Source organism: Aptenodytes forsteri, unplaced genomic scaffold, assembly GCF_000699145.1.
Source record: "Aptenodytes forsteri isolate BGI_AS27 unplaced genomic scaffold, ASM69914v1 Scaffold193, whole genome shotgun sequence".
Lineage (NCBI taxonomy): Eukaryota > Metazoa > Chordata > Aves > Sphenisciformes > Spheniscidae > Aptenodytes > Aptenodytes forsteri.
Window position 1 is genome coordinate 1,750,645 of NW_008795405.1, and position 16,812 is coordinate 1,767,456.

Sequence of the window (16,812 nt, forward strand, 5' to 3'; positions counted from 1 at the left end):
TGAAGGATCTGCCTGTTCCTTATTCAAGTATTAAATTGGCTCAACTGTAATTAGCATGACATCTATGACAGGATTAAAGCAGATTTTGCCTTCCTCTTCCTGCCTAGAGCCACCAGCTGCCAAACACTCCTCCAGGTCAGCATCCTGCACAGGACAGTGCTTCAAGAGAAGCAGCAAGCAAGCTCCTTTCTAACTCCTGTCTATCCGAGACAGGCTTTGGCCCTGAAGCAGGAAGGTTTGTTTGCTTTAAATCTTATTTAACCATGGATGTTTTCATTATCCACATCTATGTCACACTCTTTTATCCGCCCTTAGGAGGACAGGGAGGAAAGCTCTTGATTTCCTCAGTCCATCTGTGGAGCAGACAGCTTTCATTAGCCACGTGCTTGTTGCCTTTCAATCCCTGCTAGCTGTCGCTTTGACCTTGTTTGACAAGACAAAGGGATCAGGAGGAGCTGTGTTCTCTCTGCACCCTTCAGCCTTTTATAAACTTCTACTTCAACACCACAACCTTGTATTGGGCTCCGGTACTCTATCTGTCTTCACAGACTACCTCTTCACACAATCCTAAACCTCCAGTGCTGAACTGAGCACTTGAGGAGCAGGGATCCTGCTGAGAAATGCAGCCAGAGAGATGCCTTCTGATCCATAAGCATTTCCACACTAGAATGTAAAGATGCCTCTTGGGTCCCACACCACCAGTCCCATGACTCTTTACCTTCCTCCCTCTGCTGTTGCTGTTTGACCTGGTGCCTCTCCCTATGCTCCTGACACTGCCTAGGAACAGATCCGTCAAGGTCAGAGCCTGAGGCCTGAGCCGGCATGGCAGCACCAAGTGCATTACACGTCACTGATGTTTGGTATGCAGCTCCTCTGAAACCCTGCCACTTTGCACTTAAACTGCAGCTCAGCCCTGCTCAGGAGGAGGAACCGGAGGGGCTGAGGCACAGCAGAGCCAACTCCTAGAAAGGCATTCCCAGAGCGCCTTCCAAAGCCACTTCCAACAGGCCACTGATACCGCTAACTGCAAAGTGCCAGGTCAGCTGGGCCAAGCCAGCTCTACTCAAAAACAACCCGATGCAGAGAATATCTAAGGCAGGCACTGCCTGTGCAGGGACCACTTCAGGACAGTTGCTCCTTGAGGGTGGTAACAGGGTCCTTTTTCCGTCCTGTCCCTGGAGCTGCTGCACTGCTCCAGTCACCTACTGCAACTCATCCAAGCTCTTGTCAACTTCCACTCCCCCAGGCTCCCTGGCTAGTGGTGCCTGCAGTTAATAAAAACAGTCCATTTAGTTATAATGAGCCCTAAAAAGAGAATATCAGCTCTCTGTGCATAAGCTCAACTCCGCTTTCCTGGTCCATGCGTTAAAACTCCCTCTCCCCTGGCAAACCAGGGACTAATCTGTGTCTCAAAGCCTGAGGGAATACACCTAATCTGGTTAGTGTTACTGCTGCTGTTTGTTCATATTAAGCACATTATTCTTACTAAGCTATTTGTCCCAAGTCTCCTGAGATGGAGTGCTGCAGGTTAATCATACATACGTAAATCCAACCTCCTTTCATGCATTTTAAATGTGTTGCCTGTTGGAAAACAAAAGGGCAAGGGGAAGCGGTACAACAGGGACTTGTGCCAAACCAGGGCATGCTTCCTAGATGCTCACTTCTCATACGCTCCAGTTTGGGGGTTAGAAGCACAGCAAGAGAATCTGCCAGCCAACTAGGAGGTCTGCTGAACAAAAAAAAAAAAAAAAACCAGACAACAGTAACCCAACTTGCAGGGTTTTAAGATAGCTGAAGTTGGCCACTCCTAAACCTGACCAGCTCAAGTTGACTATCGGTCCCCCTCTGGTGGCCAACTAGCCACAGTCACCTTCTGTCGGCAGAATAGGGCTGCCACATTGCTACCTGTTCTGCACTGAGGCAGCTTGAGCATCCCCGAGCCCTGCATCACCTTGAGCATCCCTGAGCCCGGGGCAGCACGGCTCTGCTCGGAGAACTGTCGGGCAGCAGACTTCAGAGCACAGAGCCGAGTCAGGGAGCACGGCAGACCTGGGCACCAGAGCAGATGTCATGAAAGTCTTCTAAAAAGGAAAAGATTCATTACCAGAACAGCCAGCATCTGCCCAGTCCCTCCAACTTGACAGCCTTAGGGCTATCTACAACTAGGCCCTCGATTTTTAATAGCAATACTGGTGTAGCACTAGGAGCCCCCATCTTGAAACAGGGCCCCATTATGCAAGGAGCTATACAGCATCTGGACTGACCGCTCTTTGGGATTGGGAACGAGATGGAGAGAAAGGACAGGAGATGAACAGGAAGAGAGGGAGCAGAAGGAAACAAGACAACACTGATCAGCATAAGAGATAGCAGCCCAGTGAGCTGCTCTCAACGGGTGAGGACATGCAGCAGAAAGACAACAGTTCAGTGTCTTATTAGAAGACACCAAGGTGACATTTTTGTACTATAATTTTTAGTTTCAACAGTGACTACAATTGCTACCAGTGTATTGCATGTTGTTCCCAATACGAAAGGGCCTAGAGAGGGAAGGCTGTTGACTGCTCTAGTCATAGACAAGGGAGAAGGGGCTGCCAGTTGTCCCTGAGTAGGAGTCCAAGTCTGTTCCACACCAGCAACAGAGGCCTCTGCAAATCTGAGCTAGTCTCTAAACAGCAGATCACTTCCCCAGACAAATCTGAACCCCCCAGAGTTGGTTCCATCATCCTCCAAGAGGACTGCAGAGAACTGTATTTCCTTGCGTTTCTTCACCCACTGCCATTAGCGGCATTATCTCATCTTGAGGCAACCTCACACTCAGCTACTGAAGCACAAGACAACCCCAAACAGCTGTTCCTTCTGGTAAGAGATGAGATTTCTGTGATTACTCAGAAAATTGCATCAGTTTACAGGCCATCAGAATTATGTTAGCATAAATCCCTAAATTAAGGGGTGGGTGCAGGCCAACACACTTCTTGCAAGCTTATCGGAGAATTGCCTCAAGAGGGAGAGAAGAATTTGGTTTTGGCCACTGCAGAGTCACTCCCCCAAAAACCACCCAAACTCAGTCTGGCCTTCACGTGCCTCAGAGAAAACTCTGGAGCAGCCTTAGGCCAATTCCAGTTTCTCCATCCCTCATATGGTGCAAGAACTCCGCTTCCTTCGTCTGTATTCATTGCAGCTTTATACCAAGGCTGAAAGGCTTGGCTTTCGGCCTCACTCCCCACTTCCAACCCCATGTGCAATTGCCCACGCCTCAACATACTTTGTAGCACGCCATCCCTGCAGAAGGGTAGCTGGAAAAGACTGATCGGGAATTTTGGGTGAACTTCAGCTACAGCTGTTTTGTTTTACCACAAAAAAAGTTATAGCAAATTATGTCTAAAAATGAACACATTCATGCAGTAACACCTCCCTCCTACAATCAAGTTTCATGCTCTGGAGAGCAGAGATTAGAGTTTCTCACACATTCAATGAAGAAACAAACAAACAAGGTAAGAGTTTAAGAGGAAGATTCTAAAATCTCAGATTCTGCACTGTAAGGCTGAAGCCAAGACAGGCTGAGGTTCTGGTGGACTTTGCTGTTCCCCGTGTTTTCCTTTTATAGTTCCCATAATCAAACTCTTTCTGCTGTCATGTGTCAGGTCAGTCAGACACAAGATGGTAGCAGAACAGCCAAAACCATACAAAACATAGTAATTCACTATGGGAACCACGAGTTACAGCCTGGTCCAACTGACCAGCTCAGCCATAACACTACGAAAGCAAAAAGAAATCTTATCCAAATCAAGCATCATTTCCCCATTTTCTCATTCAGGTGTCCTAAGAAATTCCTTCTCCATAGTTCTACAACTGAGGCAAACAGAAAGCTGAGCAGAGGAACTGAATGCACAAAAATCCAGTTTCCCCAAGCAGCACATCTTGACACATCTCAGGTGAAGTGGCCGTGTATGGAATCAAGGATCCTAAGACATCAGGCAACTCCTTGCTATTGCTGGAGACACAAGTTGGGGCATGTAGGATTCCAGCATGGAGTGCATGGGCCTGATTTCTCTCCCAGCCCCAAGTCCATGCCAGGTGCCAGGATAAATGAAGGCTGTGGAGTCAGCAACAGGTCACTGTCACCACTCCCTCTCCAAGACATCACAAGAAACTGGTGATTAGGATGGACAATGTGGGCAGTCAGATGATATCATGCATCCTGCAAAGAGAGGCAGAAACTTTAGAACCTACTTCATGCTAAAGTAATCTAGCAAGCTGAGCTCTCTCCTTCACACCCAAACAAGATAGTGTTTCTGAAAACTCCAGCTTCAACTTGGCCCCCTTCCCATGAGTAATACTGGTCATGGCATGTAAAGACATGCCCACATAGTTTGCTGTGTATCATTTTGCTCATGCCAGGTTTGCAGAGAAAGTCACCCACCTTTTAGCGCCCTGACCCCAACTCCAGCAGCTCTAGACTCACAACCTCTGCAATTTCCAGGGGACACTGGAACTTCAGTTTCTGGATTCTTCATAATGCTCACCACCGCTTTATCTAACCTCTGTCTTCTGAGTCCAGCATAAGACAACTTTGTTCCCACAAGGAGCTTCTAAATAATACCATGACCCAGCACAATGCCACAGAGGCAATTCCCGAGACTCACATACACTGCTCACTTTCTTCTGTAGCTAGTGCTCATGGCTTGAAAGCCAGAATCAAGGCTAGATGCTGGTTTCATAATACGTGAGAACATCTGCCTAGTTATATGGTGGAACACACGCAGCCAGCCAATGCTATGCTGGCTGAAGATGGGCTAAATCTTTGTACAGCCCAGGAAACAGTGTTTTCATTGTTTTACAGGCAACAATGCTAATGGACACAGAATCATGTTGCAGAATCTTCAAGTTTTAAAGTTATGATTTTAATCCTTAAGCTAAAAAAAAAAGTCCAAGGAAAACAAGTGATAAATTGAATGCTTTTTATCAGAGCTGGGAACAGCTCAAGCTCAGAGAATCACAGAAATTGGATACTGCCCCTGAAGGCAACAAGCTGTCAACTTGCTAATTACTCCGCTGTTTGTTAGCGGACACTTACAGGTACATTGTTTGCACCCTGCAATCTGAAAACATTTTATACAATTTAAAAAGGTGCAAAGGACTCAAACGCACCCTTTTCTCCTGGCTCCATCTAACCCTCTTGACAGTACAGCGAAGCACAAGCAGTACAAATGCGTGCATCTCAAAAAGTCAGGTAATACACAGTGAGATGAAAAAGTAATTGCACCAACCGCATTATTAATTTACATAAAAGAGTCCTTAAAATACTTTCCAGCATTACCAGCTGCTTCAGCCCATTTTCCAGCCCACTGCAGAGAGACCTCACAGCAGCCTGTGCGCCCCAGCCCAGAGTCCTGCCTCTTCCCAGAAACTCACAGGTCCTGGGTTCAGTCAGGCATCCTGAAAGGCTGCAGGTGGAGAACCATCCTCTCCCCCCTGCAGCAGATCTCAGCAAGACAACTGAAGACCTGGAGAGGCCTCTCGCCCACGGACAGCACCAACCAGTTTGATTCCCTCTGTACAGCCCCGAAAGAATGCTGAGCTGAGAAGGCAGCATTTTTAAAATATTTTATTTATTATACAAACTATTTACAAAATCAGCTACTACAACCACAGGCTTCCAAATTTTGGCTGAACTCTGCCAGAAATTCACCAGAGAGAACTAGGATTTGACTGGTATCATCCACAGTTCCTGGTTTCTAAAAACATGCAACACCGCCTGCAGGCGCAGGCTGAAGCCAGGCCCTCTGCACCTCAAAGCAGCTTCAGGAAACACGGAACCTGTCTGAGAGGACACCAGGATCCTAAAGATTTCTACAGAAGGGCCTCTATTAAGTGGGAATAAATAAAGCGTAAAAATAAAAGTAACAAGCCTCTGCCAGAAGTAACATACAGTATAGGTGACCAAAGCACATCCCCATTGCCAGTGTTAAGGGCAGCATAAAAAGTGACTGCACTGGAAAAGGGCATAAAGCTGAGACGAGTTTAGAAACTAGTTTGTGATGGATCTCAGAAACATGGGACCAGCTAGGGGCTGACTGCGCTTGTGTTAAGAAAGTCCTTGGCATCTGCACAGCTGCTGGGAAGCATGGGGTGCTGGCTGCAATGCAATGAGAAGCATTTAGGAGCTCTTTCCAGCAGAGGAAGACAGCCCAATGTCCAACTACTTTGTACTCAGAATAAAAAAGTCCAGCTCAAGAGAAGAAGGGAGAAGATTCCTGAGGAAGATGTCACTGGCAGAGTTGGCCCATAGCTACAAGGCTGGAAACATCCTCACCGGGTAAGAGTGCAAGACAAGGCTGCAATGTGGGAACAGCACCAAGCTACGCCTCCCAACAAACAGGAGTTAAGCTGAGCACTGCCACCTCCTCTCAGTCCCTGGAGAAAACAGTAAAGTGGTGGCATGGAGAACACAGGAGCTGTAACTCTGCTGACCATGGAAGCCATCTGCAGTGTAAAATGGTACCATACTCTCCACCCAAAGGAGTTCAGGACCTTACAGAATGGAGCCTTCACTAAAAAAGGGAGAACAGCCACTACTGAAGTGATCTGTCAGAGCGCAACAGTGGCAACTCTCAAGCTGGCAGCCTCCCAGCACCTCGGTGCCAATGGGGGAATGAATTCACAAGGCAAAGAAATCCCCCTGAGTAGTCCCAATGCTCAGCTGGCTGCTTTTTGGCACCAAAATGGCTTATTTTTTTCCGTACAGAAGTAACACACTCAGCCCAAGAATGGCTAAGATGCTGCCTTAAAAACATTTTCTAGATGTAGAATGTTTCCCCCAAATTCCCAGTCAGTTCAACTAAGCTATACTGGAAAAGCACACACAGTTATCTTAAAATATCCATACTGTGCAGAAGTCTGCCTGGATCAGCTTGAGGACAGCAGAAGGGGACTGAAAAGGATGATGTGACTTTTTATCTAATACGGTGTTCTAAAATTAGTTCAGGGATGCCAGTCTGAGACTCCATTCTGGAAGAAACCCAGCAATTACATAATCCAGTGAAAGCTTACATTGCAGGCAGTAGCAATGCAGGTTTCTCACACTTTGACTCCTGCATGCCTTTGACTCCTGACCTGAACTAAGGGACTGTTGAGAACTGCAAGATCTTGAATTTTGCTTCACTGAAGAACTTATAAAGATTCCCAAATTCCCCTTCCCTTTATTTCCCTGGGAAGGGCTGAATGGACTGCCAGCAACAACACAACCCAATCATAAGCTTACTTCTCATGCTGGTCTGCACACTCCTCTCCCCACAAGCCAGACAATGGTGAGTGCAGGCTGTTGAGTGATCACTTGAGCGAAGTTCTAGTTAACGTTTTGTGCTGGAAAGCCAGCAGCACTGAATGGAACAGGAGGAAAGGAAAGCTGAAGAAAGAAGGTAGGAAGATTGGGAGGACAGAAAGCCAGCTGCTCTCCAGGCACCAGCACCCCTCTGGAAACTCTGCCTGAAATGCAGTAGAGAAAGAGAAGCCTCAGGCTGCTGCATTGATAGAGGTAGAAGCCAAGACCCTGTGGGATGCCGGGGTGGAGGTACCACATCCTGCCCAGTACCACCACCCCAACAACAAACGCAAGCCCAGTGCACACTGTAGCTGCTTCCTGACCCGTCACTGTTATTACATAACGTACATACCCTGAAGGTGAATGTGGGATAGGCATTGGTGCTCAGCATTGAGGGATCACACTCATGCCCATGCTCTCTCCCGAAGAAGGGAAAAGAAGGCAAGGGCATGGGACAGCTTCCTGTGCAACATCAACTATCAGAAACATTCAATGGAGGAGAAACTCCTCTTCCAGTTCATTTGTAGAGGCTCATTACCAGCCACTGCTGGAGAAGTACATGCTTCTGCTGCTGGACCCTGGCGGAGGTAGTACAGGATCACTGTCAGGGCCAGCACTTGTGCTCCGATGAGATTGTTCCCCCCATTGGGTTACTCCCTCCAGTGGATACTGCCCATTTTTCTCTGTGGCACAGGTGACAGCAGCATCCAGAACAAGATGGAGAGGAGAATCAGAAACCCTTCTGGGTCAGGTGCTGAAAGGATGGACAACCCTATACTCTTCATGAGTCATAGAGTTAAATTAGCTATCAGGGAGCATCACTGGGGGAATTGAGCCAAGACGTGGAAAGTTACTAAGGCTTCCTGTGAGCCAGGTTTCCAGCAGAGCTCCATGCTGGTCTTCCCTCTTCCTCCCAGAGAGCTACAATAACGGCAGCTCAGCAGATCTCCTGCACCTCACTAACTTCTGCTTATGAACTTCATCTTCTCACAGAAGGATGGGTGTACAGGGTGCAGGGAAATCAAGTGCAATATCTCCTTGATGAATGCACCACAGTCCTTTTGCTGTTTCACACTGAACCAAAGGGAGAATGAGGGAAAGGGAAAAGATGAGCTCTTGATGACATATTTGGGATACGGAAAGGCCATGTGACATCTTCTGGATGACAAAGTCCTTTACGTGGAGTCTTTGCTCTGCCTCCATTGCCCATGTGAAGGAAAGGAGAACAAGCAGAGGATTGAACCTGGGTCTTTCCACAAAGAGCCAGGAGGCTAAGTGGTCTCCTGGAAAGGGGAAATCACAGCATGCCAAAGCCCTCACAACCCTCGCTGATAGCTAGCTTCAGCATCTTGTGCATTTCTTCATAGGAGTCATAAGTAGGGAGGCACAGCTGGTTAAAACTGTAAAACAAAAGAAAAATTCCATTCAGACTAGATCTGAGAGGGGACCATCCCCATCAGCTGCTTTTAGATGGGTTGACACGAGCGTCACACACATTACATGTTATACACTGCTTGCCCACCACAACTAGCTGGTGTCATTCCCAAAAGCACAATGCAGAAAGTCCTACCACCCCAGGATACTCGCCAAGTGTGGGCTGTCGGCAAAGTACTGTGAGTTGGAGCCGCAATGATCTGAAAAGATGGACAGAGTGCAGCAAACCCTCCTGGGGGCAGCTGGGAGGAACCAGTTGTGAATTGCAAGAGCCTGGCCAGCTCTTCCTGTGTGAAACTGGAGACCACGGTCCAAAACCACCTCATGACCTGTTAGGAAACAGGAAGGTAAAGCCAGGTCAGCCAAGCAAATCAAATAAGCATATAAACAAGTTGCAAGAAGATCAGTCAATTGCCCCTATTAATAGTCAGAATTTTTTTTGTTTTACCAGGGTGACACATAGAGGCAAGTATTACATAGTTTCTTCTTATCAGTTAAGACATGTCCCATGCTACTACCTCCCACCAGTCCTTTCCCTTAAAGCAGAAAGACTTCTGCTCTCCCCACAGAGATTTTATTTTTAGAAACACCTGCATAGGCAATGAGGTAGGTTTACAATGCAGAAGCTCATTTGCTTCTTGCACTATGCTGATCTTTTGCTTTTTCACATCCTCTGGTACTTTTGCAGGAAGGTGGAACCATCCCAGTGTTTACAGCTAGAAGCTTGTACTCCCAATCTCTTTTCATCTCAGGTTTTTTGGCAGCTTCCATTATTTTTCTAAATGAAACTGCTACCATTCCCATACCGCTCACACTGGGAAAGGCAGGGAGGGATGGGAACAATTACAGGGTACAAATTTAGGCTACTACATCAGTAGTCTTTACCACAGCACTGAATTCCAAACACTCCACGTGGGCTGCAATCATGATCTTCAAGCATCCCTTAGGGATAAGTATATCACCATGAACATCTTCAGTAGCAATAATTCCCACCAATTCCTCCTGATTCCCTGCTGAACTGTTCTTAATTAGTGCTTTGTTGGATTTTCTTAAAAAGACCACTGCTGATGATTTTTTTCCTGCTGGCAACTGATTAAGCATCATCTCTAGTCAGCCAGGCTGAAGGATGTCTCTAGGGGGAAACATTATTTCATAACGATTGCAGTCCTACTCCTGACCCCCAAATTTTCCAGTTTGTCCTTCTGGAAGCCTAATTTCCAACCAAGAAATCTGTTCCCAGTTTAAGTTGTCTTCTGCTGTAGTTGGGATAACTGGTTTCAGCACGCAGGAGGGAGAAACGCTTTCACTTACCTTCTCACGGAAGTGCCAAGATCCTCCTACCACTACAGCATGTGCCTTGAAGTCACAGACACTGATATCTCCAGTACCGCACATAAGCAACTGAAAGGCAAGAGACTGCAGTCAGAAATTCAGGAGCCCAGGAAACAAGGCAACAGCTACTGTGCAAATTACTAATGTTTAAAATGCTTAGAGAAGAAACATTTTGGCTTTATTCCAGATCCAGAAAGTGCTTCATTTGTCAGAGGGGAGGAGAAGTAAGGATAGACATGCTTAGGGAAGCAGCAATTACCTCAAGCTCATTCTCATCAAAAATAGCCAGGAGGTTCTCAGGAACTAACTTGTTAAGACCTGGAAGAGAAGAGAAGAGCAGACCAGCAAGTGCTATCCCCTGGGACATAAAGGCAGACAGGAGCAGGGAGCAGACAGCATGTTACCTTTCAGGAAGTGATCCACCTCCTCCCTAACCTGATTGGCCAACCTGTACTGCGCAAGCAGATTTAGATACAAGATTTTGTTTTCATTGTTCACTGGTACTTGAGCCCCTCCTGTCACCAGTTCCACCACCTGAAAACAGGAGAACACTTGATGTGAGTGTGACCATCAGCATTCCCCAGACCTGAACTCCCAAGCAGAATAAACCCAAGCAAGGAGCTACTGCCCAGAGCAAGCTCAATTTTCTGGGGCACATAGCAGAGTTCTCGGCCTCCCCTGCTACGGGCAGAAGGGGTTAAACTGTCCCATCTTCAAGAGCTGCCTCCCTCACCTTCTCCAGTTGTCCTGTTTTGCTATACTTCTCTTCAGCAAAGACCAGATCCATCTCACTCACATCATTGTTCAGTATGAAACAAACTTTGGATTTATAGAATTCTGGGTCATCTGTTTCAAAATACTGTGTGAAAGAAAAAGAAGGCAGGGACATGGAAGGAAGGAAAAAAAAACCAACCAAAACTATACATTGTTAATCAGGACTCTGGATCTGCTTCTACTACACCAATGTTCAACCTCTCCCCAGACCAATACAGGCTTCAGACAAGGCTGGGAAGCTTTACCTTGTAATGCATACGAAGTCCTATGATCTGAGCCAGAAAGGATCGGGTGAAGCGAGCTCGAACCAGCTGTTTGTAAGCACCTCCCAGAGATGATTCATAAAGACACTTTCCTACTAGGCGGCCTGCAAATTCATACACTTTGAGTCGTAAATATGTGGGACGCCCTGGATTTGGATGCACCTGAGAAGAGGAAACAAAATGAAACATCCAAGTACCAGACAAGACTAGCACAAATAGCAAGTATGGGACCAGTTCAAGTCACTGCATCTCTCAGGCTGCCCCAGGAGCTTTAGTGTAATATCCTCAAAGCCAAGCAACAGAAATAAAATGCCTGAGCCTGCCTAGAAAGAATACAAAATGTTACACATGCACAGGCCAGAAGCTGTATGAGAGCAGAAATGGATTCTGAAACATTCAGACCCAACAAAACCTCTAGACACTCGGATGCCACCTCCTCTTGCCCAGAAATCCAGCCTTCCCTGCTGACTGGCCACCCTCTGCTGTTCATCCAGCCCGTTCTTTGACACTTCAATGGGTTAAGATCATTAAGCAAAGCTTTGAGAAAGGCACTGGAAGTGACTGTGCAGGCAAGCTAAAGAATGGGTAAGGTTGCACACCACTTAATGAATTTAGCAGCAGCGTTATTTAACTAGCAGCTTGTCAATGCACACAATTCTGTACATTCAGCATAGGAACTGCAGACTCACCAAGGCCTGGTTGTTATCACTAAAGCGGGTAAAGAGTTGATTGGTGGTATCAAATAACGCCTTGCAGATAAGCTCAAACCACTCTCTGCGTGGACCTCCCCAGTCCAGAGCTACAAGATAAAACAAGCTTGGTCATCCATCGGTCATCAATTCAAGAGTTCCATGCATGCTGCTCAGTATTACCTGACACGAGAGCTCATTGCAGTGAACAGCTCCATAGCAAAAAAGCAGTAGACAGGGACTCCAGAACTCTAGGTTCTACTCCCAAACCTAGTCCTAATGGTTTTTATTTGGGCCTCAGGTCCCTATGTAAAGTAGGGATAGAATAGCACCGCAGGATATTTCACTAACGTCTGTGAGAAAGTGAAAGGGCTGGAAAGCCACAAAGGATAGACATACTACAAGAAACCAGAATTTCAGACTAAAACTACTCCACCGTCATTCCTTTCACTTCCTCCTCAAATACATTCACAGGATAACTCACCTTCTTCATCCTGAAAAATCACTTCAAAGTTTTTGCTCCAGTCAGAAACAGAAAAATTTCGTGTTGCTTTAAAAGACTGAAAAAAAAAAAAAAAAAAGAAAAAAAAATAGCAGCCGCCATTACTGCTTGGCACCCCATAGCCAATATACAATCCTGCACGTGTGGATGGGCAATTTAAGCAACACAAAAAAACCAAGGAACAGTCTAGTACTCTACAGTATAAAACTGAGAATTAGGAACTCCTAAGGTGTAATTCTTATTTGTCCAAGGCCACAGAAGCCAATTCCTCATTTTCCATTATAAGACACCTTATCCACATAAATACAGCTCATCTTAAAACCAGCGTGAGGTCTTAGCACAGCACAGATGTATCCCTCTCAAGGCTGCAGTACAGTATTGTTTAAAGTATTAAAATGCCTGTGGGAAGGAGCAATTTCTGTAAAGCACTGCCAGCCCACGAGTTAGATTTAAAAAAGGAATGTTTCACAAAGCATTAGAAAATAGCTTGAAGGGTTCACTGAGCTCATACTTAAAGCAAGTCACGATGCAAAAAGGTAACAAAATTATTTCAAGTGTCTAGAACTTCCTGTATCCCGATTCTGGATTCCAATTAAAGAAAAGTAAAAAAGCTACACAGCAGTCCTCAGTCATACAGGTAGCTTTGGCTTAGCTTATCCTCAAATAGGTTAGAGCATCACACTAGTCACACCTCTGGGCTAAACACATTGGTCACATTCATTGTGCCTGTCAACCTTGGACACTAAAGCTTACATTTATTATGGCACTTAATTTATTTTGTCTTACTAGGCTGTAACACCAGTGCTCATGACAGTGCAGGAATTTCCAAAATAGTGGGAAAAAATAGTCATGGAAATACTGTTTAGAAGTGAAGTCATTGTGTAGCAAACTATTAACCGAAACATAATCTCGTAAACACTGCAAGCTTGTACGTGCAGAAAATATTCCAACACACAGATTTACTGAGTGTAAATCAAGGGAAGTCCCAGCCACTCCTGCCTTCCCCAGAAACATTCTTTTCCGTCTTTATAACATCACTGTTGTAAGACACGTGGAAAACAGTAAGTCAGGGTAACTGCCTGCCCTGCGTACACAGCATTTAGAATGTCAGTTAAGAACTGGATGTATGAATGTCTCTTTCTTAAGTTCGATTTCAGAAACACATCAGCTCAGGTCAGCATTGGTGAATACTTAACTCAAGGACTCTACAGAATATTTTATCATCACACTGAACCACTACTAGAAGCCTGTCAATGCAAGAGTTTCATACACGCAGCTCGGTAACACCTGACTTTACAGCTTATCTCACTGAATGGCTCTGTACCAGAAAAACAGTAGATAAAGACTCAGGAGCTCTAGGTTCTGCTCCCAAATCTGGTCCAGGTAGACAGTCTCTCTCTAGGCCTCGGGTTCCAATGTGAAGTGGGGACAGAACAGCACTAGCAGATTTCCTGCTTTTACAGGCTATGCATGCATTTACCCTAGACAGCTCTCATGGCTTGATTTACTCTGTGACGAGTTCCTTAAAAATTTATCAGAGCTGAAGTTTCCTAATTACTTAAGAAATTGATCTGATCTTCCTGGCTGTAGAGAAGGAACACAGCATCCCACACAATACCAAACCTGAACACAGAGGAGCTACCTTGAGATTTTTTTTTTTTTTTCTTTTTCCCGTCTCAAGCTGTCTACTGGCATGTGCCCTGAAACAGAAGGACTAATCACTTTTAGCATGGTTGCCCTAGCACATGCCAGTTTGGATTTCTTTGGGCACTAAGCAGAAGAAAAAGGATGGAGGAAGCATTGGGCTTAAGCAAAGTGGCCTGTACACTCACCGACTCCAGCAGACAGTGACGGCTGACCCTCAGCGTGACCTTTGAATGAGGTCTTTTCATATGCACCTGACGTAGCTCTCGCTGAAAGAAGTTCACTTTGTCCTGGAAGGTCTCCGAGCCTCCTGAGAATGGTGACAGTTTCAGTTCAGGCCTGAGCTGTCAAAACCTCGAACATCTAGAAGGCATTCCTAAGACTAACTGCACAGGTCAGCTTTACAGCCCAAGGATGAGTTTATTACAGCAAAGTTTGGAAACAAAACTCTAAAGGCAGTTTGCAGTTAGTCTTGCTGACATTCAGATACTCACAGGTGCACTTTCAAAGAGCCTGACAGAAAAGCCAAACTGAAAAGGAACAGCTGGCACGATGAAATACATTCATTGGAAGCACCCACAGGAACAGAACATGAGACTCCAAGAATCAGAGTTCTCATCAGAGGTCATTCAGTGCTGACAATCTTCATTCCCAAGCAAAACTAGCAGACTCAAGTGCTAACTTCCTGACTACTGTACCCACCTCACCGCCCCTTTACCTATGTTTTTATGCAGAGAGCGAATGAAAGTGGCTGCCAAGATGTTCCTCTCCTTGCAGCTGAGCTCCACAGGGGGTTGGATCCCATCATCCACCACCAGTGTCAGTAATTTGTGTACAGGGTCAGGACCAAGGTATGAAAACTAGCAGCAAAAAGATGCAAGAAAGGGTAAACCCATCATGCAGAAGGCACAGCATGTTCAGTGGACAGAGCAACACCACTTGCGCTCTAAGACTTTCTCTGCTCACCCAAGCAGATGTAGTTAACAGGAACACTATTTCAAGCATCCAGACTCCATTTAGGAGGCTGCTTCAAACCTCACACCCTAGCCTAGGGGCCTCAGCGGACACAATCACAGCATTTTAGCAAGGTTATGAGGAAAATAAACAAGAGAAATGCAAAAGAAATAGATTTTCACCTAGGATTGGGACAAAAGGCAGGAAGGAGTGATACAACTGGCTCCTATTCATAAATATTAGCAGAATTTAGGCACTGAGAGGGAATTCCAAAGTCTGAATTTTAGACAACAAAATGTTGCCCTGTGGGTGACAGCCCTTCTCTCCAAAAGCAAAAATCAGACTGTCATTCACAAGGACCACAAGCTAATAACATGGAGGTGCAGCGACAGCTACATGGAAAGAGGCTCACCTTTGTGCCAGGACATACTCTAAAAGTGAAAAGGCGCCATGGAATGATCTTCAGGTAGAATTCTTTCACTGAGAATTGCTGAGTAACCACAAGGAAAAGAAAATGTTAAAGGTCACACATCTGTTAAGGGTTGTCCCTGAAACACGAGGCACAAGACAGATCCCTAAGGCCAGACCTCCCTCCAACCCCAGGGATAGGTTTCTGCAACATTTGGTGACATTGTCCGCTGGCACAATACATAAAAACCTTTAAAGCTGTACAGAACTGTAAGCAGCTTGTCAGTAAGACTTTACTGCGTGCATTTACAATGCATGTGGGATACCAGCACGACACATTTTACAGCAGTAAGGCGTTGCGTTCAGTAGAACATCACCAGTCTAATTGGAAGGTAATGGTAAGTTCACTTCAGAGGCTAAATTCAGGACAAAATTGTAATGCATTGACAAAAAGGTTTTGGAAAAAGTCACACTGCCTAACAGAACTATTGCTACTACTCCCTCATTTTCACAACCATTTCAAACAACTTTTAAAAAGCACTTGCAATTGCTAAATCCAGGAGATTTGCAGAAATTTCTTCCCAGTGTACTTCTGCCAAATAATTACTAACTGTGAAACTGTCGCCTTCTAGAAAGCAAGCTAAGATGAAATTTTAGCATCTTTAGACAAAATACAAAACCATTTCCTGCACAAGCCTGTTCTAGCTGCAATGTCTGGAAAAAATTATGAGCAGCATTTCTCCAGAAACAAAGCAAATATGAACAGCAACCTCTTAAAGAAATAACAGCATAGTAACAGTTACCTACTGTACAGGACAGATGCTCTAGGTATATAGAGAGATATCCAGGGATACAATTACGCAAGCATCAGAATCACATTAATAACTTTGGCACCTAAAGGGAACCTGCAACTACCCACTTCTGGTGGTCTCCTTTACCAGGTAATGCAACAGAAAAAAGTACAGAAGTCCAGAACAATACCCCAAGGATGAAAGGATGCTGAGCTCACAAGGACCCAGCACTCATTCCCAAAGTCAGTTCTTAGAGCCGCACGCAGCAGAGATTTAGAAATCTCTAGCAACACCCTCCATCCTATAACTGTTTCACAGCCCTCTTTCTCTCTTTGTCAGGAAAGCAGTTCCTGGATTAGTCTTTCACTTTGATATTTATTGCTAAGATAAATTTTTCAGATTTTTCAGAATGCATTCAGATCGATAGATTAATCATAGAACCATAGAATACCAGGTTGAAAGGGACCTCAAGGATCATCTGGTCCAACCTTTCTTGGCAAAAGCACGGCCTAGACAAGATGGCCCAGCACCCTGTCCAGTCAAATCTTAAAAGTGTCCAATGTTGGGGAATCCACCACTTCCCTGGGGAGATTATTCCAACGGCAGATTGTTCTCACTGTGAAAAATTTTCCTCTTGTGTCCAATCAGTATCTCCCCAGGAGTAACTTGTACCCATTACCCCTCGTCTTTTCCATGTGACTCC

At 45.5% G+C, this 16,812-nt stretch overlaps 1 protein-coding gene across 4 annotated transcripts in view; it reads right to left on the bottom strand.

Annotated features, from left to right (window-relative positions):
* Positions 1 to 3,491: 3,491 nt before the first annotated feature.
* AREL1 (apoptosis resistant E3 ubiquitin protein ligase 1) overlaps positions 3,492 to 16,812 on the bottom strand; it is a 22,240-nt gene continuing 8,919 nt past the window's right edge. For 3 of the 4 annotated variants that reach the window (XM_009280709.1, XM_009280707.1, XM_009280708.1), the window contains 12 exons: positions 15,323 to 15,400; positions 14,675 to 14,816; positions 14,145 to 14,266; positions 12,295 to 12,370; positions 11,811 to 11,920; positions 11,104 to 11,283; positions 10,818 to 10,943; positions 10,489 to 10,618; positions 10,344 to 10,402; positions 10,064 to 10,153; positions 8,906 to 9,081; positions 5,587 to 8,718 (listed from right to left, as the gene is read on the bottom strand). In XM_009280709.1, coding sequence (XP_009278984.1) covers positions 8,616 to 8,718; positions 8,906 to 9,081; positions 10,064 to 10,153; positions 10,344 to 10,402; positions 10,489 to 10,618; positions 10,818 to 10,943; positions 11,104 to 11,283; positions 11,811 to 11,920; positions 12,295 to 12,370; positions 14,145 to 14,266; positions 14,675 to 14,816; positions 15,323 to 15,400 — 1,392 coding nt within the window. In that variant the 3' untranslated portion in view covers positions 5,587 to 8,615. Of the gene's footprint in view, positions 4,196 to 5,586; positions 8,719 to 8,905; positions 9,082 to 10,063; positions 10,154 to 10,343; positions 10,403 to 10,488; positions 10,619 to 10,817; positions 10,944 to 11,103; positions 11,284 to 11,810; positions 11,921 to 12,294; positions 12,371 to 14,144; positions 14,267 to 14,674; positions 14,817 to 15,322; positions 15,401 to 16,812 lie in introns of those variants that run through there. The other variant, XR_657647.2, reaches the window with a different exon arrangement.